Raw genomic sequence first — 22,845 nt, 5'->3', positions numbered from 1 at the left:
ATCCTTCAACTCGTAACGACCTTTTTGTAATTTCAGAATCTTTTATGGACTAAAAGCAGTGACGTGTCTAGCTTTTATTCTTTTAAGAGGGATCGTTCCGGCAAATGTGCCCCATCTCTCCACCCCCCCGACTGAAACCTTGATACGTTAACTTTGATGCTGAAAACCGCAAGCTGATTTTGACAGGACTTGTTGACGCTTCTTGGCACTTGTCAGCCTCATTTAGTTCTATCTTTTCTATCTTTCATCAATTAAAACGGTGAATACATAGAAAAGTAGAATTGCAGCTCGTAACAAAGTTTTCTTAATTAACGTAAACAAATAACTTAATATAATGCAACATTATGCATCAATTCGGGCGATTCAGAATATTGCGCCCTCATGAGTCTGCAACACGTTGGCCAATCACAACGCGCGAAATTTGTCGACCCTTTCCGAACGCGCAATGTGATTGACCAACGCGTTGCAGACTCTTGGTGGCGCACTGTTGTGAATCGCCCGTATTAAAACTCTCTCTCTTTACTGGAAAATCACTAGTTTCAAGAATTTCTTTTTTCGATTTCCATTTTACGGTCAAGCAGTTGTCCCTTTTCCCTCACCACCAGCTGGAAGAGTATGTCCTATACGGGTATATGCAAACCTTCAAGTCAAAATGGGATTGTGTTTCAAGGGGGTTTGCGACAAACTTACAACTTAAGGCTTCAGTACGAGGGCAGGCCAAGAGCTGGAGCTGACTCAAGACATAATACACAAATGTGTGAGTGATTGCAGTATACGAGGCCTAAGATTGGGACGTGGCCTTTATTCGTTCGCGCTTGTACTCGCCCATGGTATCAACATCTAACCCTAGAAGACCCGGACTTTATTTGAACCATCTCGTCGGGAGGGGACGGCCAAAATAGCTCATAAAGCTCAACTGTCATATCCTTGATCTTGTTTTTCTGAAAGCCATTCATGTTGAATGGATCTGTGAAGTTTCAAAATCAATCAAACCATTCTGTTGTCGTCACTTTGCTTCACGCGTGTTGGCGCGCGTGTTGGCCCGCGCACACTGAGCGCGTTAATTTAGTTGAATCGTCTCAGGAAATGGACTTTTCTCTAGAACAGTTCATCTGATTTTCCTCAAATCGGTGTCCAAATTACTGCCAGACATTAATGTAAAGGATAAAGTGCATTACCGGTGACATTCAAGATAATGTCAGGGGGGACCCCCGCCCCCGTTTAGGGTCATGAAAAATGTTCAGGCCATGTGGCACAGAGAGACAACAAACATTCCAAAAAAAAAACAGCACTGCATAATACGGCCGTTCCACAATAGTGCGCCACCAAGAGTTTGCAACGCGTTGGCCAATCACAGTGCGCGAAATTTGTCAACCCAATGCGCGTTTGGAAAGGGTTGACAACTTTTGCGCATCGTGATTGGCCAACATGTTGTAAGCTCTTGGTGGTGCACTATTGTGAATCACCCGTATTATATGTGTGTTATTCTGCCTTAGAGCTCAAGCATTACATATCATGTCTAATGCTACATCCATGTGTCCTATTGTACAGTACATTTGTTTTACACAGGTAGTGCCTGAAGCTGTTTCGATGCCCTTTAAAATGCATGCATTCATATTAACCATTGTCACTTTCAGTGTATTAAACCAATGCAACGTTATGTTCACCCTGCCAAACAAGATTCACATCCCACCTTTTCTTTACACAATATTACAAATTTCGTTGAGATTGTTAGATCGATTTTTTCAGCATTTTGCATTTAGTACGATTGGTTTCTTCATTCATCATCATCGAAGACTAGTCCCTTGGGATCAAAGAAAAAAGGATTAACTTTCTTGCAAATGTTTGAAGCATTTAAGGCTTAAAGATTTACGCTGTCACTCTGCGTAATTAGATTTATTTCAAAAATCTGTATTCAAAGTTGTTGAGGTGCCTATTGTATCTTCAGTATTTGTCTTCTCAAAACAGAGTAACACTTAAGCACAAACGATTCAGATTCAACAATGTATCATACGCATTATTCTTACAAATTTGTTAGACGACTTTCTGCGTACTTCTTCAACATAAACCTTATACTGGTGTTTTATCTGCATTTCAGCCTTTAGGTAAAACTGCAATTAATTAAAACCCTTTCAAAAGCATATGCATAAAAATTATATGGGTCATTCCGTGTTCAACACACCGACATATTGGAAGGAATAGTACCAGGCGATATGACGTAAACTCTAAAGTCGTTCCCTCATTGCAATCATGGAGATTTCTTTTGAATTTCCGACTTCGCAAGAATCAGGTAAATCTTAAACCTCCCTTTTTCGGTATATAATGTGGAATAAAAACTCATTGCAGTTGGCAAATAAAAACTAATCAAGCATGGAGTACACACGATTTGTGAAGACAGACCCTCGCTTTACGTCATGTTTTCCCTACATCACTGCCTTCACAAATGTGTCCAACACGATAATCGTCTGTGACAAAAGTTTTAAACAAGGAACTTCCAGGAACAGTCCTGCTTCATATGCTTTGTGATAACTGGATTTTCGTTCGTTCCATAATAAACCACAATGTCTCGGGACTGCTTTTGCATCTTACTGCGGCTTGCTACTGATTGGAAAGTCAGTTTCCGCCTCGGGCGCAAACTTTAAAGTGTAGATACAATGACTTTTTCTCAGACACAATTTTTCGGTAACTTTGTACTCCTTTCTAATGTATGGAAATGCTTTCACGGTCTTCTTCGGTTAAATACATTGGGATGTGCTCTTCTTGAAACATTTAAAATTATCCAAGCGTTCCCGGACAATTGAGGGCGCTGTTGCTGTGATGTCATCCAGGGAAAAGTAGTTCAGTGCACAGGTTTTCCTGTTCAAACTGAAAACCCAGAATTTAATCACTGAAACTCTTTCTGAGAAAGGGATGGATGCTTGCTTGATATTGCTATGCACACAAACGATAATGAATCAGCAATGAGAAAAAAAGCTTTCTTCTTGGAATGACATCACAGTTTTGCTCATGAATATTGAAATACTCAGTAGCATAAAAAACAGTAAATTACCCTTTAAACAGTGAAACAAATGTTGAAAATAAGGTTTAACGTGACAGACACGTGCACTTGAAGGTGTTGCTACAAAAATTGATTGTAGCTACCCTTTATATATATCCTGCAGTATATTAAGAAGAGTTTTTACACACTTTCATCAAACTTAAACAGCACAATATTGTTGCAACGATGAAGTCTGAGTACGTGTATATTGCGGGTGGTGCTTAAGCAACTCTTTATATTCATGTAAGGTTCAGTGGCTTATTGCAAACGCCGCTGGACGAATATGCTCTTCAATCCAGTCCTTGTATGCCGAAACTCTTGTGTACACTCCGTACCGACCCTCTACGGCACACCCCTCTCCCCAGCTGACAATACCGATCTGGACCCATCGTAGGCTTCCACCGACGTCCACCTCTCTCATGACAGGCCCTCCGGAGTCCCCATTACAGGCATCTTGGTTCCCATCTGGGTAGCCGGCGCAGAAGGCCATGTTGGGTTTGTAATCACTGGTGAAACGACACTCGTAGCGACCGCTGCTGAAACTTTGACTGCACTCTTCGTTGGTACGCAAGGGTATGGCAAGTTGTTGAAGGAAACGCGTACTGGTAATGCCTTTGGGGTTTCTGCACCGCCCTTCGTCGACGCTAACATCGAAGGCTTCCGTATGGCCCCAGCCGGTAACGTAAGACTTGCCGTCTGTTGAGTAAATTGCGTCATCTGGGGAAAAAATGGCACACAAACCCAGATATCACAAATCAGATAAACTACAGTAGCCTATTCTGAAGTAAACGTGTATGGGGGATCTGTTCTGCCATTTGCCGGGAACCTGAGAAGCCAGGCCTATGTCATTGTCTGAGAAAATATGAGACGAAAAAGGGGGAGAAAGAACAGAACATTACTGGAGGAGAGGGTCTTAAAAGTCAACATTGTTTGTGCACCTCTATTCGGCAAGTAAACTTGTTTGGGGTGAGCAAAGGCCGGCTGTCGATTATGTGCGCTTGTTGGTCCGCCCTTTCCGTATTGGCATCTGTTTGCCGCACTCCTGTATAAGCCAATTTGGTATTTTAACAGCGCACGTCAAGTGCGAGGCTATTTGGGAACAGCTGCAAGCGCGTGATCATCTGTCCTATCGGCGTAGCCGGGCCGTACGCTGACTCGCGCGCGCTTTGTTCCCGAAAGACCTTGGGCTTGTTGAGTTACTACACCTCATAAATATTCATAAACAAATCGGAGCGCGTCATTGGCCGATTCCACCTCGCGTCTGGGAATTAAAGTCAACGCAGCTTTTCGAATAATTTCATTGTCCAATCGCATTGTATAAGATTAAGAGCTATGTAGCACGCGCAGTATTATGAAGTAACTTACGCGGGAATCGCTGAACCGGCTTGTGTAAAGATCGAGATCGCGGCTCTGCATGCCTATAGCAGCAGCGTGCAAAGCAAAGTGCAAAGAGCGAATGTTAACAGAGTCGATTTTGTGTCCGTGAAAGTGAAACGCAAGAACGCAGCGTGTACGCAACGCACCCACAAAACGTACATCTGAAAAGGCGCCTTAATTTTTGGGATCGTTGCGAATGGGTGACCTCACCTTGCATTGTTGGCTGTGGCAGACAAATAGGTCTAACGTTGGGACTGAGTGTAGCATTCTTGCTCAACCTGAGCAGGGCAATATCGTGATCAAATGTGACTTGGCTGAAGTTTTCATGATGTATTTGAGCGTCAATGGTGTACATTTGAGCTTTGTCAAATTGGCGGAGTGATTCTGCGTATATATCAAGAATACCTGAAACAAAGGGAAAGCATTCGAGTTACTGGTGAACCAGCCACATCATTTCACCACACGCACCCTATATAATATAGGCCTATGATATAGTGTCGAATCTAAATTATGAAAGATATTTTAAAAAAATACAATGTGAAACAGAAGAAAAATGTTTCATGAGTTTTCAGGCTGAATAGTAAATTTCACGAGATGGACCAGAAAATCATGAAAATACTGTTCCCATTTCAAGAATGTGAAACGTTTAGTATTTGTTGTATCCAATGTCTGAACCAATTCTGCACTGTAAAAATGGCGCTTATAGTTTAGACACTTTTTATGCCATGTCTTTAACACGCTTAATCCACCTTCGGCCTTCACTGTGGTGTACGAGACAGAGACACACTGCATTATTCAGAGTTCCACTCGCACTAAAGATGACACATGAGCGCTATTTAAGTTTCTTAATATGTGTACTGTTCTATCAGCATGGCGATTCACAACAGTGGGCCTCCAAGAGCATGCAACGCGTTGACCAATCACTGTACACGAAATCTGTCGACCCTTTCCAAACGCGCTTCTGGTCGACAGATTTCGCGCATTGTGAGTGGTCAACGCGTTGCAAACTCTCGGAGGCACGCTATTGTGAAACGCCCGTATTCATGAATGCGTTGCTCCATACCCTACCTGTGTATATCCTAACCTTGGGTGCTTGACATTTTCTTAAACAGTGTGCAGCAGTCAAAACCCAATTAGGAGCAATGATGCTGCCACCGCAGTAAAATAAGGGCTGGAAAAGTAAAACACAAAGGGAGTGAATAGAGATCTACAAAGATATCTGTGTTTGTAGGTTTTTGATTAATCTTTGACTAAGGTTTTTGTTTTGGATTTGTAAAAACGTATTCGTTTTATCGACATCATTTTAAAGTACGTGCGAAATCTGGCGCTGCATATTACGGATGCCCAAACGTGCCATGAGGTATACATTTTCAACATGTGAAGTGGAAATGTTTTTGCAAAATTCGTTTTAAGAGATACAGATTTGCAAGTCCGTTTTTAAGAGAGCTAGGCCTTTTTAAAAAAAAACAATTTGGGGAATTTTTTTCTACATATTGGGATATATTTTATTCAAGTCTATCTTTATAAAGAAAGGCCTACATCTTTTAAAGTTGGTTTTTACTAGGTATATTTTTGAAAGAGAAAAATATTTATTTGTTTTCTGAAAGAGTGACGTTTACGAGATGTATTGGAATAGAGTGTTTATTGTATCAGGCCGGCAAGTTGTTCAATAGACAACGCTTACCGTGCAATCTAAAAATATATCTAAAATAAAAATGATTAAACGAGTGTTTCCAAATATATCTCGTAAAAATGACTTTGATAGAATATATCTCGTAATAAAGTATTTCGCAACCCCCCTAAATGTTTCTTTAAAAACATGCAGATCTCATAAAATTGTATAGCTCCAAAAACCAAATATGGAAAAGGTGTATCTGAAAAAAACAACAAACTTTGGCAAATTGGTCTCTTTAAAACGGACTTGAAAATATTTATCTCGTATAACAATATGACGAACTGTGGAAAATATGTCTCGTAAAGCGAACTTGAAAAAAGTATGCTTCACATTTAAAAAAATTATGCTTCAGGGCACTAGTGGGACATCGTAGATTTACCAGTCACGTGTTTCTGCAAAGGACAAGTTCGGCTGCGGCGAACTGCAGCTGTTCGCGTGTACTTCTGTGTACGCACAACACAATTACACTCGAACTTCCCTCTTCGAACTGTTTTGTAAACCCCACCCTTTCGTTTTTCCGTTGGCTTGACTACAACCCTTGCACATCCCGTATACAATTTATTATGTGAATGGTTCCCTCCGTACTGGTAACTGAAATTTGTTACTGATAACCAGCGTATGACGATATTGCCCCGGCACTGGTTCCAAAATAATGGTCGACTTGATCATCCAAACCATCCAACGTTTCGAATGGGGTTTGTCGAACTACAATTGTCAAATTTTAGTCGTCGCTCGAACTTTGCAATACGGGCATTTCACAACAGTGCGCCTCCAAGAGTTTGCAACTCGTTGGTCAATCACAATGCGCGAAATCTATCGACCCAATGTGCGTTTGGGAAAAAGTTGACAAATTTCGTGCGTTGTGATTGGCCAACGCGTTGCAAACTCTTGGAGGCGCAATATTGTGAATCGCCCGTATTACAAGGTGTTGGAGGTCCACTCGTTCAAAATTTACGAGGTTGTGGGGCCATACCGTCAAACATCCCTCCCCAGAAAGGAAAAAAATCCATGAAAAGAGGATTAAAATGTGTGCGTTCAAATGTAAAAAGTTAACTGCCCAGAATGTGAGAACATGCAGAGCAAGATCTTGTTTCGTACAGAGTTTGAGATCATTGACTAGAGCGCCATAATCTTAATGAAGACGCCACTGTTTACAGTGTTTCAGCGGTTCGTGAGTGATAACGGTTCGTGACAGCGTTGTCTTTTGGCGATGTTCCAATCCGTTACTAAACTGTAGCGTCTTGCCCCAAGACTACATGTAAGTGCCCCCTTGGTCTCGAACATGCAGAGTACAGTTTAATTCGTAAGCCGAGTCGTTCTCACCGGGCATTTTGAGCTTTCACATCCTGACGTTTTCTGACAGAACAGCGCCACCTGCCAGGGCCACATACCCTGTTGAGCATTGTCCCCGCCGACGATTCTTCCAGTTGCACGCGTCTTTGGGGGTCTGTTGAGCCCACAGCGTGAGTAATCTGAGAAAAGGTTTTATTTGCATGCGATGAAAAACTAATTAAAGTCAATGATCTTTATTTTATAAGTCTGGCCGGCTGTAGGTCGGGAAACATAGACCTGATTCTAAAATTCAGAATACACATATCGAACTTTGAAAAATAGAGGGGAAAGAATTAGGCTTAGACCTTGTTCACAGGGAGATCATTTTACCAATGTTCCCAGAATCTGTCTGATGGGTGCATTTCACCAAATCGTTGTATTTTGTGATCCCACGGGGTTTTTACAATAAGATATGCCATAATCAGGAGGGATCATAGAATATTTCTGTAAATCCCAAATTTGGGAATGGTAGTTTCCAGTTCGGGGCTTTTCTTTCACAAAAAAACACAAATTGCCGGCCTATTTTGGATAGGGGCAGGCGGCTACATTCAGAGCTGCCGGGTATATTCGGGGAAGGCGAATAAATTTTTCTTCGTGGCTAACCGCCATAAAATTGAACGGAAAGTGATCTTCTGGCCATAATCTTGAATTTCCCGTGAAAATAAACGAAGGCCAACCTCAACAGAGAGTCAACAGGCGGCGCTTTTTTGGTCTGATTTTGCACTGTTTTCTATATGGGGATATTTAGTATAGCGTAATCTTATTCATTGTAATCATAATTGGGGTGGTGCCAGACTATTTGTGGTTCCAGGCTGCACTTTCCTTTTTTTCAAACGTGGCTTAAAACATTTAGATCACACATTTTAAACTCTTCATCAGGATCAACGACGTGTGACGAAGTCTTATTGAAGTGCTTTCATTTCTTTCAGTGTATTCTTTCAGATGCCCTTGAAAAAGTTAGCTTCGCTTTCAATTTAAGATGGCTGACATACGAATAATGACAATTATTTTAATTGTCATATGTAACCACTGCGGCAAGTTAGGGAGATGTTATCTGTTATGGCAATAATGTGTAATATAAATCAAGGCGTCTGGATTGACGACAGTTCAGCCTTATCTCTACTTCTTGCATAATCTGGGTCCAACTTGCAAAGTTTGTCTGTAGCGTAAGCCTACATAAGTGTATGTCTTAATGTAAAGGGAAGCAGAAATCAATTTTTCTGCAACTTATATCCTTCTCTTGTGCGAGAAATATAATATCTGAGACTCCATTTTGGTTAAATAAATGTACTGAGAAGTGGACCTTTTTGACTAGTCGAAATTAAACCACCCCTGGACAACTGCTGCATGTGTTGTCACCGCAGGAAGACTCCCCTCAGTGCATAGGTTTTTCTAATGAAATTATGAACCAGTGGATTGCTTGCATATGCAAGTTACTGCCCTGTATACATGTACTTACACAGCAATGATTCACCAAAGCAGAGCAAATTTAGGGAACCTCTAAGCAAAACCAAACAAAAACAAACGAAACCAACAAAACGATATGATTACACTCTGTGTATAGTCTTTATGGATGAAAAAGTTCAACACACGTTCCAAACAATTGCCCATTTTGATCCCTGGCGTAAAAGTTAGATACCAACTGCAACCAGAACGGGTCGCATAGAAAGTACGACCACTGTTAAGATAGGAAATCCTCTAAGTAGCGCGCGAGTGGAAGAAACACTCCACAGCTGTAAAAGAACACGCGTGAACTCACTGGCACTGTAGTTGTGGGGACTGCATGCGTGTTGGGAGAATGAAAGTTATTATGGACACAAATTCGTTATGGGGTAAGTTTTTTGCCCGCCAGCAACACGGTCCTGAAAAAAATGCCAGTCAAAGATAATTCTGTCATCGCAAGGCGGGCCCACAACACACTACCCCCCTCCCCATGCACACACCCGAATCGATCAGTAGGACGTGACGCTTTGTTTACGTGTGGACCTAAGGGAGCCAGGTGCGGACACGAAGAAGAAACCAAATGCGACGTCGTTGTGCCTGGGAACCGACTGGGCGACCAGCCACTCGACCAAAACGACCCAAAATGAATCGGAACTCTAAAAATAAATTTAAAAAGTAGGAAAACACAGACCTCCGAAGCACTTACCGATTTTTTGTTCTAAAAGATTTTGGGCGACCTCGTAAACATCGTTAGCGTTTTCGACGACAAACAAGTGATCGCTGACCGGTTTGGAGGCGATATCTCGCAGTTCACTCTTATCGACTTCGTCGCCCACTCCAATGCAGTGGATTTTGACATCGTACCTCTTGCGGAGGGTCTTTGCTTCTGTCTTGGGTCGGGCAACATTGGCACCCATGTTCGTCTTGCCTATAATCACAGGGAGAGTATAATTTCAAACATTAAACTTATACATGAGAGGTAACTGGAATTTTGCCAGGCAATGGTGCATGCCGCAGGAAATGTTTGCTTCGATATTTTTGATACTTTGAATATCTTCAACCTTCTATTGTAAACATCAAACCTTTATCAAAGTTTGTGGACCAGTTCATTTTCCCTCCTTCACAAAGCATGTAAAACGCCCCCAACTGCAGCCTCATGCACCCATAACAAGGCATTAAATAATACATAAAAACAGTTTCAAATTGTTTGCCTCCACCCTAAATGCACCCTCCCCTCAAAATGTGGTCCCCGATCAATTCTTGTTACCGGCCTCTTACCGTCTGTGAATAGGAATAGGTACTTCTTTGATTCTTGTATGTTTTCTCCGGCTGATGGTATCATGAATTCATGGACAAGCTGGAGTGCTTTACCAGTAGCGGTCCCAGTTCCTGTGGAAAGTAAACGTTGTGAACATCACTTTAAGACTTCCCTCTGTTATATCTATTAATCCGATTAGACGCCATACACGCGCGCGCATGTGCATTTAGCAAATCACGACACCCTATTGGTCGAAGAGGCATGTAACGCGCGCGTACCACCTGTCTAGGAATTCATGGGAGCGTTGTGCTACCACAGTAACGGCGTCTAATTTGTCTGTATATCGACAAGAATATAATATCAAATCAGAGTTCTGAAACATGTGATTGCCGAGCTTTCGGTTACTGAATCTGCTTGCCCTGAATCTGCCTACCCGGAAGAAGGTACTCATTTATCGAAAGCTTTGCAATCATATATTTCAGAGCACTGATTTGATATTGTATTCTTGTCGATATTCTAATCACGGTGCTACGCAGCCCTTTCCATATTTCTTTAATTTGCCTGTATCCGATTCGTAAGTGACTTCGTCACAAGGGCAGGCGCGCCACGTTTTGCAGGCTCCCGTTGGACGATCGCTGAAGTTGCGCGTTAACTTCCGGTTCCATTGTCCCACGTAAACGGCGATCAATGCATGTAACTCTGTGTGCAGTGGGCGTGGTTTAAACTGAAGTGACGTCACACTTACGAACCGGATATATATGCGTCCATTGTATTTTGCGTACGTGAAGGTCGGTTCATACTACAGGAAAATGCCGAAGCGAAGCGAATCTGAGGTCATGAAAGAATTGCAGGGAACTTTCGCGCGAGATGAAATGTGCTCCACTTTTGCGAATTCGCAGTGCTAATATTAAATTCACGTTCGTTTCGCTTTCGCCTGAAGTAAGGAGGCACAACAACGGACGTTGAAAAAAGTCACGAGAGACAATTATTTCCACTATACATGTATATACATATATAAATTGAAGATTCTCAACCCTGTATTTCTATAATTTTGCATATGTAAAAGTGGAGTTACCATACAGGGTAGTTTGATTGAGGATAAATCTGGATTTCAACCCCAGGAACAGAGTTTGTATGGGGGGGCGTGATACCAGCTTTTAATTGTTCAAAAGTGGTCAGTATCGAACAATAGACCGACCTTTTGCCTGTGTCATAAGCTCAGTTTTGCCAACCAGTCGAACCTATGGCAGGCTGTCAGAGCATAACCAGAATAACCATTCACAAATCTTGCGCAAATGTTTAGCCATCAGCTCATAAATACTTCTACTGAATACTAAGTGAAAAAAAACCAGCCATTTCGACTCTGAAGAAACAAATGGGTATTTTGAGGCAAATTTGTTTACCAAACTTGAATGAACTGTCTGCAAATATTGGCCGCCCTAATACTGGGCACTGGGATGGGCACATTGCCTCTGGTACTTATATATAGGCAGGTTATGAAAGAGCAATAATAACTAGTAATATGCCACTGTTGGACAAACGTAACTATAAAGTCCAACAATGCATCAATCTTTCTGTTGACGTCGGTCGAACTTGCCCTAACGGCAAATCATTTATTGAGTATAATGGTCCGTCATGGTTGAATCAGGAATGCACATGCAGTTCTTCGCGTGAAAAGCACCAGTTTACCTAGATCCCGAATGTGTTGAGGATTCTTGATCATGTTCTCAAGCAAGGTGTTCACGGATGACTGAGAGTCGGAGACTCCAAAAAGCGAAAGAGCGTTGGTTGCATACACACATGCGCCGTAACGAGCACGGCGAGGACCATCCAAACCACCAATCTGGATATGGACAAAATGTACAAAATGGAAACGGAGGTTCACTGGAGCACCTTAGATGCTCTCTAAAAGATTGACACACCAAGGGACATATCAACTCAAAGGCCGCATGCCTCAGGGCTGTAAGCCATTTTTTTCAGTCACACTAGTATGCCATTATTTCCATGTATTTACCAACATGGGCGTAAATCCCGGGGGTGGGGGTATATATCCCATTCACTTTTTGAGGTGGGGTGGTGGACTATTGAATAACCCCCCTGTACACACACACAGACACGTTTTTGTGGTGACCAAAAATAAAAGCAGATTGTGAGGCATTTTCAGACTTCCCTCGACTACTATGTGTTCAATATCACTCAAAAAAAGGAAAACAATTTAAAAAGCCATAAATATGCCTCTCTGAATACACATTACATAATTACATCAATATTATGAACATCGACCTCTACATGGAGTCGTATGGTGAAACACCCCCTCCCCCTTTTAAAAATGTTCATGGCCAGGCAAGTCATCCCCCAACCTTTCCCCATCCCCCACTCCCCACAATTTCCGCCACAGATTCACGCCACTGTTTACCAAATGCTGGAGACACGTCTTGCGTCATGCATAGTGCGCAGTCGTTGGATCTCAGCTATTGGTCCATCACGGCGTTGCGCTGTCGGCTGATCCATATGGAAGTTTCGGACGCTTTAATGTCCCCTTTTGAAAACAATCTTCCACAGCAATGAATTGCAAAGAAGCAGTGAACGGCCGACGAAGGAAATATCGACAGCTCGTACCACAAAAAATGAAACCTAACTGAGCCCTTTGTAAAAAAAAAAAAGGTAAAAAATTAACTCCCAAAGTGTTGAATAACACCAACAAGTTTAACACCGGTAAAAAGTGTTTGGTGTGGTCCTCTGATGACACTGATGTTACACCCCGGCTTGTGCAGAGTACATGTACATGAATAAATACCTTTTTGACGAGAGCTTTGGCGAGGTTAATGCTGGATGTCAAGCCGTCCATGCTGTTTCTAACGCTTCCAGATACATCAAAGACAAAGTAGATGTCCATCCCTCCTGTGTAACCAAGATCTATGAACCTGCCTCTAGGGCCCGGGGTTTCGGAGACAGAGTCCTGAGGATCGGTCGGAAGGCCGTCCAAGGTGTATCCTAATCTCGCTGCTACCTCGCTGGCGTCCTCAAAGTCGTAAGGCCCTGTTAGGAGACAAGTCTTACTGAAAAATTACTACAGGCAAACACACATGTTACAAGTGAGAAAGGGTAGGACATTTCAGGGGCGGATCCCGGATTTTTTTCCGGCGGTGAGTCATTCCCGTTAGAGATACATTTTTATGTCCGAATATGAACGACAGGCAGACAAATAGGTAATGCATTATATTGTTACTGATGTAAAAAATAATAGCCCCATTATAATATTGTTATTATTATTTTGTTTTATCATTATTTTTGGGTGTCAGAGCAGGGGGTTGACCCCATCCCCCTTTGAATCTGCTCCTGGCATGTTGGTTTTCCCCGTAAAATCTTTATGTAATGCCCAGATGTGACAAAATGTGATGACCTCAGCGACATCATGAGCAATGAGCCCTCTCTGATCGGTCGAGTCAAACATGAAACAGAGAGTCACCTTCACATGTCGGCGGCTCCCCGCTCCAGCTTCTCGACTTGAGGCATTCTCTCTCCTCCGAGCCTATCAACACTTTGTCCCTGCTGCACTCGTACGACACCCGCTCCCCCTTACGGAAACGCACCCTGTGCTGGTTGACCATTCGCCCGCCGATAGGAATGCCGGGATTCGGGCAGTAGAAACCTGACGAGGGAACGAACCTTCTCAGCGAAGTGCATGGAACTACAGGTATTTTGGTAAATGCATAGTCGACTTTCCATCCGTCAGCTTGGTCATTAACAAACGTGGGGGTCATTCGAACGTAGAGTTGGGGCTCGAAAACTGGTTGGCGCTCTTGTTTATTTACTTTTTTCCGGTTGAAAAAGAACCTTGCATGTTGACCGGGCGAATAGGGTATCTAAAATACTGGTAACAATCAGTCAGTCATTATGACTGGTGAAGCCAGACTGACAATTTCTTATTATTTGACAGATTTAGTGAGTATCGCCTTATTAGTCCAATGATCTATTTGTCTACCTGATTCAAATGGTTCAACCGCAAGTTCCAGAGACAACAATTGGTCAACCACTGGTCGATTTTGCCTGGTATCCAGGGTATATTTTGTGCACAGGTTACCAGGAAAATCCACCGGTATCACCAAGTGGTGTTACCGAAAATTGTTCTTTGTCACCACGACACGTTCTTGAATCCTGCGCAGGACACGGTGGATTTCTGAAACTCAAAATCTATATCTTTCACCCAAGCATTTGAAAATTTGAAAACTCACTTTCATGATCACATGTTGTGAGTGTTCCATTCCACCTCCCGTTAGGTAGACAATGCCTGACCGCCGATCCTTGGAGTCTGTAGCCAGACCGGCATCGGAAAGTTACGCTTCCTCCAATTCTTGTAGACCCTAAGTACCTACTGCCTCCGAACTGGATACGACCTGGGTCTGGGCATTCAATTTCTGTTGAGCGAAACATCGCAAATACTTGTAGCCTTTTTTTGGACAAAATGGCATCACGCCATGTCTCAGTTTCGGAGACTGCATTAGATTTGAGGTTTTAATCAATGCTTAAGAGCATGACACATAGTAGTCAAGCGTCAGACACAAAACTTCATCACTACAACAGAACTGCATGTGGAAATATATTGGAACGCCCTTATATGCATGATGATTGGCTACACCACGAAGTGACGTATACGATAGTTTTGGTGCACGTACCGTCCGTAGACTTTGTACACACGATATCACAATTTGTGGTGCAGGAACTATCCACGATATCCACGTTAGTTCGTGATAGCCCTGAACAACACAAACAGTTGTACTTACCGGCAATTCCTGATGTCATTACATTGTGTGACGAGGGAAACTTAGACAAAATCGCAAATATTTAAATAGTCTAAACTCTCTGGGGATGTCGGCCATGATTTGCGCAGTCTTTTTCAAGGTCGAAATGACACTTGTCCGCGTCAATATGACATTTTGGGGGGCTATTTAGACCCAGAAAAGTGTCACCTTTTCTGGGGATTGGGAAAGGATTGGGCAAGTATTGGGACTCGTATCTGCGTTAACTTTGCCCATAGGTTTTCGGAGAGCGCATGTTGCAGCACATACTGTTCAATGTATTATTTACTCTACCGACTTCAGACCCCTGCGGTTATCCTGTTTGTACAGAAAAATCGCGCTCTGTGGGGGGTCTTGCAGTATTCCATTGAAACAAAGCTGACTACTCTCCTCAGGAACACGCCAGTGAACATGGGCGTATATCCCGGGATATGGGGGGGGGTATATAACCCCTTCCCCATTTTTTGTGGTGAGCAACAAATTAAAGCGGATTATGAAACTTCTTTCAGACTTCCAACGACTAAAATGCATTCAATATCACTCAAAAGAGGAAAACAAACCACAAAATCTATGCCATCACCCAACAGATGTACATCAATATCATGAACATCGACCTCTTTATAGAGTCATATGGTGTCACCCACCCCCCTCGCTTTTCAAATGTTTATGGCAAGTCGCCCCACCTTTCCCCACCCCTCCCCCGATTTCCAGCGCAAACTTACGCCACTGTCAGTGAAATACTTTTGAAAGTTCGAAACTTTGAACGGTTGGATTAGTGACGAGAGGCCAGTGGTCAGCGGAACACTTTCAAAGGTATAGTTCCGATAGAAGAGACTCAAGGAGCTTTCAGATATTCATTTGCATAAAAAACAGAAATGCGTGGGTCTTCAGTGATTTCGATTTATTTTCAATGGGAATAATTAATCAACACACATTATTCTTCCACCGCGGCCCCCAAAATGTCTTGTGTCAGACACTGGATTGTGAAATTTGCCATGGTGTATTGTTGCTTTTATTTTGTTCCAGTCAATTTCTTTTCCTCCAAAGAAGTTTCCAGCCACACGGACACCTTTAATTTCGGAATACAATTCCTTCGGTTTTGTGATACACAGTGATTCGTGTACAGGGCCCATCACGCCACATAGTATGTTACTGAAGTTACCAGGTCGCCCGTTCGAATATGATAGGCCTACCAGGTCTTAGAAATGTGAACCCAGTTTTAAATCACTGAGCCGAGGGCCCGCCCAATATTCTCGCCGCACAACCCGTATACCAAGGACGTACCTGAGCAGATCGGATCGAGATCCGTCCAAGTCCGGTTGGGAGAGTACAGATTCGGTCCAGAACACTGCCGCCGGGTCTTGCCAAGGATGCGATAGCCTGCATCACAGTGGTAATTCACTACCTCTCCCAGTATGTAAGTCCTGTTTTCCATGGTACTGTGCAGATGGTCAATGTCTGCTTCGCTCTCAAGAAGCGATGGGCATATCACCTCTGTTTAATAAAAATAGGCATCAGTCAAAGAAACCTTATTGTTGTTCTCTTGAAGAAGTATAAATCTACTTCCCCAAACCTAAAATGGTTATTGTGTTTCCGTATGACTGTGTATCGTCGGAACTGCATGATTGGCGATGCCGTCTGCGTGTATTTACGTCGATTTCGAAAACAGGCTTTAATTTAAAAACATCATGCGTGCTTCGTGCATCATTTTCTGTGATTGCATTCGGTTATCGCTCGTCTGCGTTTAATGAGCAGCAACATTAGCTCACCACGGCAGGTTGGGATGGGTGGGCTCCACTCGCCCGACATTCCGCATGCGATCTGCACGCTGGGGCCTTCCGTTGAGACGAAGCCCGGCCAGCACTCCACGTTGATCTTGGTGTTGGGACTGAAGGTTGGGTCCTCGTGGTGGCTTCTCCTGTCCGATTCGATCAGTGTCCAGTTGGCGCCATGCAAAACACCCGGACTCCTGCAGCTGTTTTGGGCTGTTTTTTGTCATGTCCAAGACACAAAAATAGGATTACAGCTCAGATTATATGGTGTCAGGTCAACTCGCCCCTGACCGACTCGCCCCTTACTGACTCGCCCCTTTCCAACTCGCCCCTTCGTAAACTCGCCCCCTGACCGACTCGCCTCTTACCACCTCACCTCCTGGCCGACTCGCCCCCGGCCGACTCGCCCCCTGACCGACTCGCCCCCTAGCCGACTCGCCCCCTCGGAACGTCAAGCAAATATGGCCGACCCAATGTATTAAAAAAAACCCCAAAAAACAATGGTTCTAACCAACGACGCGACACGAACGACTCACGGACGGTGATGGATATTTGCACATCACCACTAATCACTTATTTATTCAAACGCTTCCTACGTCCACTGTCTGATTAGGTTATTTGTACATCCAACATACCCTCAGGATCAACAACTTCGAACCCTCCGTCCCATTATTATTTGGGTATGTGACTGTATTTTCTTGAAGTGACCCGATATCCAGTTAGTTAGTTAGTTATAGTGTTCTTTTGCTAATTCACTCGACTGGGACCTCACATATACTGCGAAAATTGATTTAGGTTCTTGGATATAAGCTTTTTGTGTGATGTATGAAGTCATAGTGGTACATTGTACGCTAATGTCAATTTTTAACGCCCCATTATCCTGTGAAGTTATCGGAACCTGAAAGTGTATAGCGACCGTTACACCCTTTGTCATTAATCATGTCTCCTTAACACTTCCGTAGGTTTGCGTCGCCGGGCATTATGCCTAATATGTACCATTTTTTTTATCTGAAATAGTTCGCACATACACAGGAAACGCTGCGCCATGGCCCATACAAACGATAGTACCGTAGTTTTACCAATATAAAAAAAAATATTGTTACCCCCAATTTCACACGAAGGGAATATCCACCAAGCTTTAAACAAACTCAACTTTGAGTGCCAGCTGCAAACCCCAGAACCTATTTTTAAGGGCAGCAATCACTGAGTCCATCTCTGACTGATTGTATTTTTTTTAAAATGGTGAATGGGCCGGCCATACGTGCTTGGCAAACTTAGGGGGCGAGTCGGTCAGGAGGCGAGTCGGTCAGGGGGCGAGTGGTAAGGGGGCGAGTTGGCTGGGGGGGCAAGTTGGCAAGGGGCAAGTCGGCTAGGGGGCGAGTCGGTCAGGAGGCGAGTTGGTAAGGGGCGAGCTGGTAAGGGGTGAGTCGGCCAGGGGGCGAGTTGACCTACAATCGATTATATACATTGGTACAAATTTCGATTCATCAGTTGTTACTACTTCAGGGAAGTCAGCCAGGAAAGAAACTGCATATCGTCGTGTGGTGTGTAGATCAGTGGTGCAACTGTTAATATTCCTGTACGTGGGGATTCAGGGTACCAGTATCAGACAGTGTAATCCAGACATTTTCCTTCATGCAGAATGTCGCTGCGTGAGAGGATTGTTACCCTTTCCAGCTCTGGATTGACTTTGACAGTTGGTGTGAATGTACAGTAAAGGGCGCACGTTACGGGAGAACAACATGAACGGTGGACTGGATACTGCATGTGTTGCCATGGAAATGCACGGCATGGTTTGATACTTCAACTCGGCATGGGCACCAAGTCCGCATACAACTCAGCAGAGACTAAAATTTGTTGCTTCTCAATCCTCATAAAACCCAACAGACAAAATGAAATAAGTTTTTTTTCACTTCCACTGCTGTTTCCCAGGGAAATGTTCTTTAGGCCCTGATCTTACTTTATAGTGCCTCTATCTCTCTAAATGCAAACAAGTGAAGATTTCACTCTCACAAAGAGTGAGTCCTTCACAATTATAACCACTCCAAAAAGAGTGAAGACATATCCGAAAGAGTGAAGTTCCACTCTGCCAAGGAGCCACACAAACGACAACTCGAAAAAGAGTTTCCTTTATATGGATCTTCATTCAGAGTGATTTTCACTCTTTCAGAGTGGGTATTTCATTCTTTGGAGAGAATTTCACCGCTTTCCGAACTGACATGAATGTAACCTTGTTTCCATGGCGAGAAAGAACTGACTTAGTTTAAACGGCGACTATAGATACTTCTTATAGTTAATCGGACCTTCTCATATTGAAGAGTGTGTGTAATTTTCACAAGAAAAGTTCTTGCATTGCAGCCCATGCAGGTTTTATTCTTAGATGATGTGTTTTCGCATGATGCGAAAGTACAAAACCTTTCCCATGATTAGCAATAACACGTGGGAGCTAGGCAAGTAAAGTACTTGAGGTGGGCCTACACAAGTAGCATATCCAGCGTTTGGTATGGGGGGATTCAAAAGGGAATGCGGCTTCTGACTTATTTGACATGATGTTCGACAAGACAAAATATCGAAAGCCTCACTCACGGTCCCGAAATCCTAAGTTTTATTGCATGGTGTTGTTTTCTTAGGGTTTTGGTGCTAGTATTTGATACATAAATATTAACATAAAAATCTGATAAATGAATATTAAAATGAAAATAAAAGTGAAAAAAAATCACTGAGAAAAGAAGCAGAGTTCGTATTCTTTTTAATCTCGCAACAATTAAAATGTAGGCCTATTCAGTAGTACTGGAAAGAGGAAATAAGAAAATGCTGTGAATACGCTGTTCTTATGTAAGGGGGTGCAAGTGTGGCGAGCATCTGTAACACAGCGTTACCTAATGTCACGTGGTGTCCAGCAATCCCCCTCTCCTCGTTTTCGAATTTCCATGGAAGGACAATTTTGTTTTGGATGAAGTCACCACCCATCAGCGACAAATAGTCAACCAGTGGTCGATTCAATTTATTTCGGGCATCAGGGAAAATCGACCAGTGGTTAACAAATTGCCGCTGATCAAATTTGCCACTATCCTAGAGGAAAATGTTTCATGAGAAGGCAACCAGTGTTGACACCTCATGGAAGCTTCCCTATTGAAATGCTGGACTTCCGATACCTTGAGTAAACAATCCTCCCGCGCGACGATTTTAGCCTCTATTCAAGTCGAGTTTCCCCACCCCCCGATCCCCAGCGTGTTGTGTATAAAACAAGCTCCCGGTCACAAATTAATGCAACTGCTTATTCGCGGCATTTCAAGTTCTTACCTACGCATTCCGTGATCCCACCGGGACCAGTCCACTCTACGCCCCGTGGTGTCACGGTGCAGGTCTTTCTCGCCGGGCCGACTCGGTCGAATCCAGGTTTGCACTTAAAGACGGCCCGTCCGCCTACTCGACGGCCCCCTTTAAATCGAACCGCCTTTCCATTCCAGGGCTTCGCTGGTCTCAAACAGCCTCTAACTGAAATACACCGTTTTCACACAAGGAACACGGCGTCATCTTTCTAACTTGTCCCTCAAATCCCTTCCCCTCGCTCTAAAAGGTTAAAACTGACACTACCCGGGAAATAACAAAAGAATGACCCAGTCTGGTATTTTAAATTAGATTATCTCCACAACGCACCATCAAATTTGAAAGAAGTCTTAAACTTTGATAACATTCTAAACAATTTCAGACTTATACATTTGGGAGAAAACAAATATTACGTTTGGATTTCATTTGGGGGTGGAGGTGGGGTGGAGGTTGATGGGTCACCCTTAGATACTATTGTGGCGGAATGATTTTCAAAGTGGGGGGGGGGGCATTTGTGAGACCATCAGGCATCAGCCATCAAAGAACCTGCTAAGGACGGGGGGGGGATTACTCCCAATTCGAAAGGTGTGTGTGTGTGGGGGGGGGTGCTTCCGCGGCACGTGTCTTAGACAAGCACTAACTTCGGGAAAGGAAGGCAAGGGCTAGTCATGGCTGTAGAATCAGTCATTGCTCACAAATTCAGGTGTTGAGCAACTAGCATCGCGAGGGGAGCAAATGGGCGCTCACCCCGACCCGGAAAAAAAATGAAAACTAAGATTTTAATAATGGGGGGGGGGAAGAGGAGAGGGGATGAAAATCACCAATCTGCTAGAAAAAATCTGGAATTTGACTCTTATTCAACTACTAAGAGCTTTGGCCCCCCATTTCCGACCCGGAAAAAGTGCTTTGCTCTCACCCTGGGAACGAAATACCCTGGCGACACCCTTTGCATCGAGGGGTAATTATAGTCAATGGCCATCTGAATTCTAAATCAGGTTCCATCAAGGCCTTGCGTGACTGGCCTTCTGTATATAGTTCCGTTGAGATGCACCGTTCGAAAAAGATGTCTGTGCAAAAGAGGCTGATTTTTGAACAAAAAAAAAACCTGTTTCTGATGCACTTACCTTGGCATTTCGGTGATGCGGACCACTCGCCATTCTCGTTACAAGAGATGATTGAATCGCCACCTTTTAAAGAAAAGATTTTGTTCTGCCAATTTTCTTGTGTTCTCCCACTTTTTGATTTCGCTGTACACCAAATACCTTACATACATGTTCATCGATTATCGGTAGTTAAAAGTTTCCATCCTTTATAGGGGAGCTTGCGTATTGACATGTGTAAGGTCATAATAGATTTGGATGGTAGATACAATCGCACTACATACTTCATGTTGCAATCAACTGACACCATTGTGCGATTCGCAGGGTGTCAAGCTCCGCTATCCCAGATCTCTGAACAATGTTACATTTATTATTTTGTTTCTATTTAAGCTCCAGGGCCAGATGGAAATTTTAGACAGGATAATACACCGAAACGAAAGTATAATACCTTGTAGTTGGTAGCCTTTGAGGCAGACGACGACAACCAAGGATTGTTCCGGGTAGCACCCGTCAGCTCCAGGTCTGGCATAAGCACCGAACTCGTACGTCCCGCCGGCCACCGGCGGGGGCTCTGGGCAGCCTTCTCCCGCTGTATTAGTACGACATTTTACGTTCACTAAGTATAGGCCTACTGTTATCAAAACTATTGTTGCGGGGGATATCGTGATCTACTATCAGTTGGCATAACTACCAGGAGGTGTCCCCATTCAAATGGAAGTCCTTGCCTCGGGTGCCCAACATTTGAAATTTTGGAGATGTAAGTAACTAAGATCTTGTCGCACCCTCGGGTTCCCCCTAAGAAATTTCACCATAGTTATTGTTATCACCAAAGCAGAGATTTATAGGCTTGCATGCATATATGGGGAAAACAGTGTGAAGCAGCTTGCAGTAGCACCATGCAGGGCAAGAAAAACTCAATATGTTTGTGACTTTTGGTGGGAGTCTGAAAAGAACGGCGACCTCAAATGTTTCACGCAATGTGCCCTCACTCTCTTGCACGTCGTTAGAGGGTGTACTGGTGTGCATATACATTGACCATTCCTAATGCCGTTACCACAACTTATCAACACACTGATCAAGGGCTCTCGGGATAAGCTGCGGCGAGTCCTCTTATGTCTGAGCCGAGTTTCGGTGAGAAAGAGAACGGGATAAACAAGCAGGAAGAACATCGTGCAGCTGCAGGGTACAAATTTGCTGTCTTCTGAAATATCTTGCATCGAAATGGGTGCTAGCGCGGACAGCCAGAAGTTCGGGCGTAACATGCATTGATGCTAAGTTGGGATACCCAAGTTCATTTCAGATTAGCGCCCAGATAATTTTGCTGTTCAGTCTTTCCTCCCGAGCAGCTCCATGAAATTGGGCTTAGAGTACAAAATGGTCCTTACCTGAAATAGACGCTACGGCAAGCAGCAGAATCGCCAGGCAGACGACGATCTTTGCGGCGGGATTTACCATCGTAAGCCCTCAGCGTTAATGCAACTTTATTCGGAGAAGATTCCGGCAATAAAGCCAGATTTTGCGAGCCAGCGCGAGACAGCACTGGTCAAAACTCGGCTGCGCGACGAAACAACTGAACCACGAACTACAATGCGACCCCCTTAATTACACGCCTCCACACGAAGAGTTCGAGTGACACTGCGGAAGCGATGCACATGGCGTGATGTTTATTTTCGCTACATACATTTGTATCACAGATGCGTTCGCTGTTCGAAATTTACATTG

At 43.6% G+C, this 22,845-nt stretch overlaps 1 protein-coding gene across 2 annotated transcripts; it reads right to left on the bottom strand.

The window, feature by feature from the left end:
* Positions 1-1,410: 1,410 nt before the first annotated feature.
* Positions 1,411-22,736, bottom strand: LOC110983861 (complement C2-like). Of its 2 annotated transcripts, none has more exons than XM_022243477.2 (16): positions 22,509-22,734; positions 21,572-21,712; positions 21,148-21,210; positions 19,997-20,191; positions 16,691-16,906; positions 16,206-16,415; positions 14,358-14,540; positions 13,592-13,774; positions 12,920-13,161; positions 11,812-11,965; positions 10,143-10,253; positions 9,571-9,792; positions 7,413-7,561; positions 5,483-5,585; positions 4,625-4,819; positions 1,411-3,754 (listed from the first exon to the last, which is right to left on the bottom strand). In XM_022243477.2, the coding sequence occupies exons 1-16, from the start codon at positions 22,576-22,578 to the stop codon at positions 3,288-3,290; spliced, it is 2,904 nt and encodes a 967-aa protein (XP_022099169.2). In that variant the 5' UTR covers positions 22,579-22,734; the 3' UTR covers positions 1,411-3,287. The 2 variants fall into 2 exon arrangements, 1 of the variants encoding a protein (XP_022099169.2); XR_002598790.2 differs by having other exon boundaries at positions 3,617-3,754; positions 5,499-5,585; positions 22,509-22,736.
* Positions 22,737-22,845: the final 109 nt, after the last annotated feature.

The sequence above is a fragment of the Acanthaster planci genome, linkage group LG11, assembly GCF_054643075.1.
Source record: "Acanthaster planci isolate LZ-2023a linkage group LG11, COTS_SCS, whole genome shotgun sequence".
Taxonomy (NCBI): Eukaryota; Metazoa; Echinodermata; class Asteroidea; order Valvatida; family Acanthasteridae; genus Acanthaster; species Acanthaster planci.
This window is presented reverse-complemented; position numbering and strand designations above follow the sequence as displayed.

Excerpts from the sequence above, each read along its gene's own strand:
- LOC110983861 (XM_022243477.2), bottom strand. The coding sequence starts at position 22,578 with ATGGTAAATCCCGCCGCAAAGATCGTCGTCTGCCTGGCGATTCTGCTG. Across the intron at positions 21,713-22,508 it reads TGCCGTAGCGTCTATTTCAG|CGGGAGAAGGCTGCCCAGAG; the intron begins GTAAGGACCATT and ends GTACTAATACAG. Across the intron at positions 16,416-16,690 it reads ACCCATCCCAACCTGCCGTG|AGGTGATATGCCCATCGCTT; the intron begins GTGAGCTAATGT and ends TTTATTAAACAG.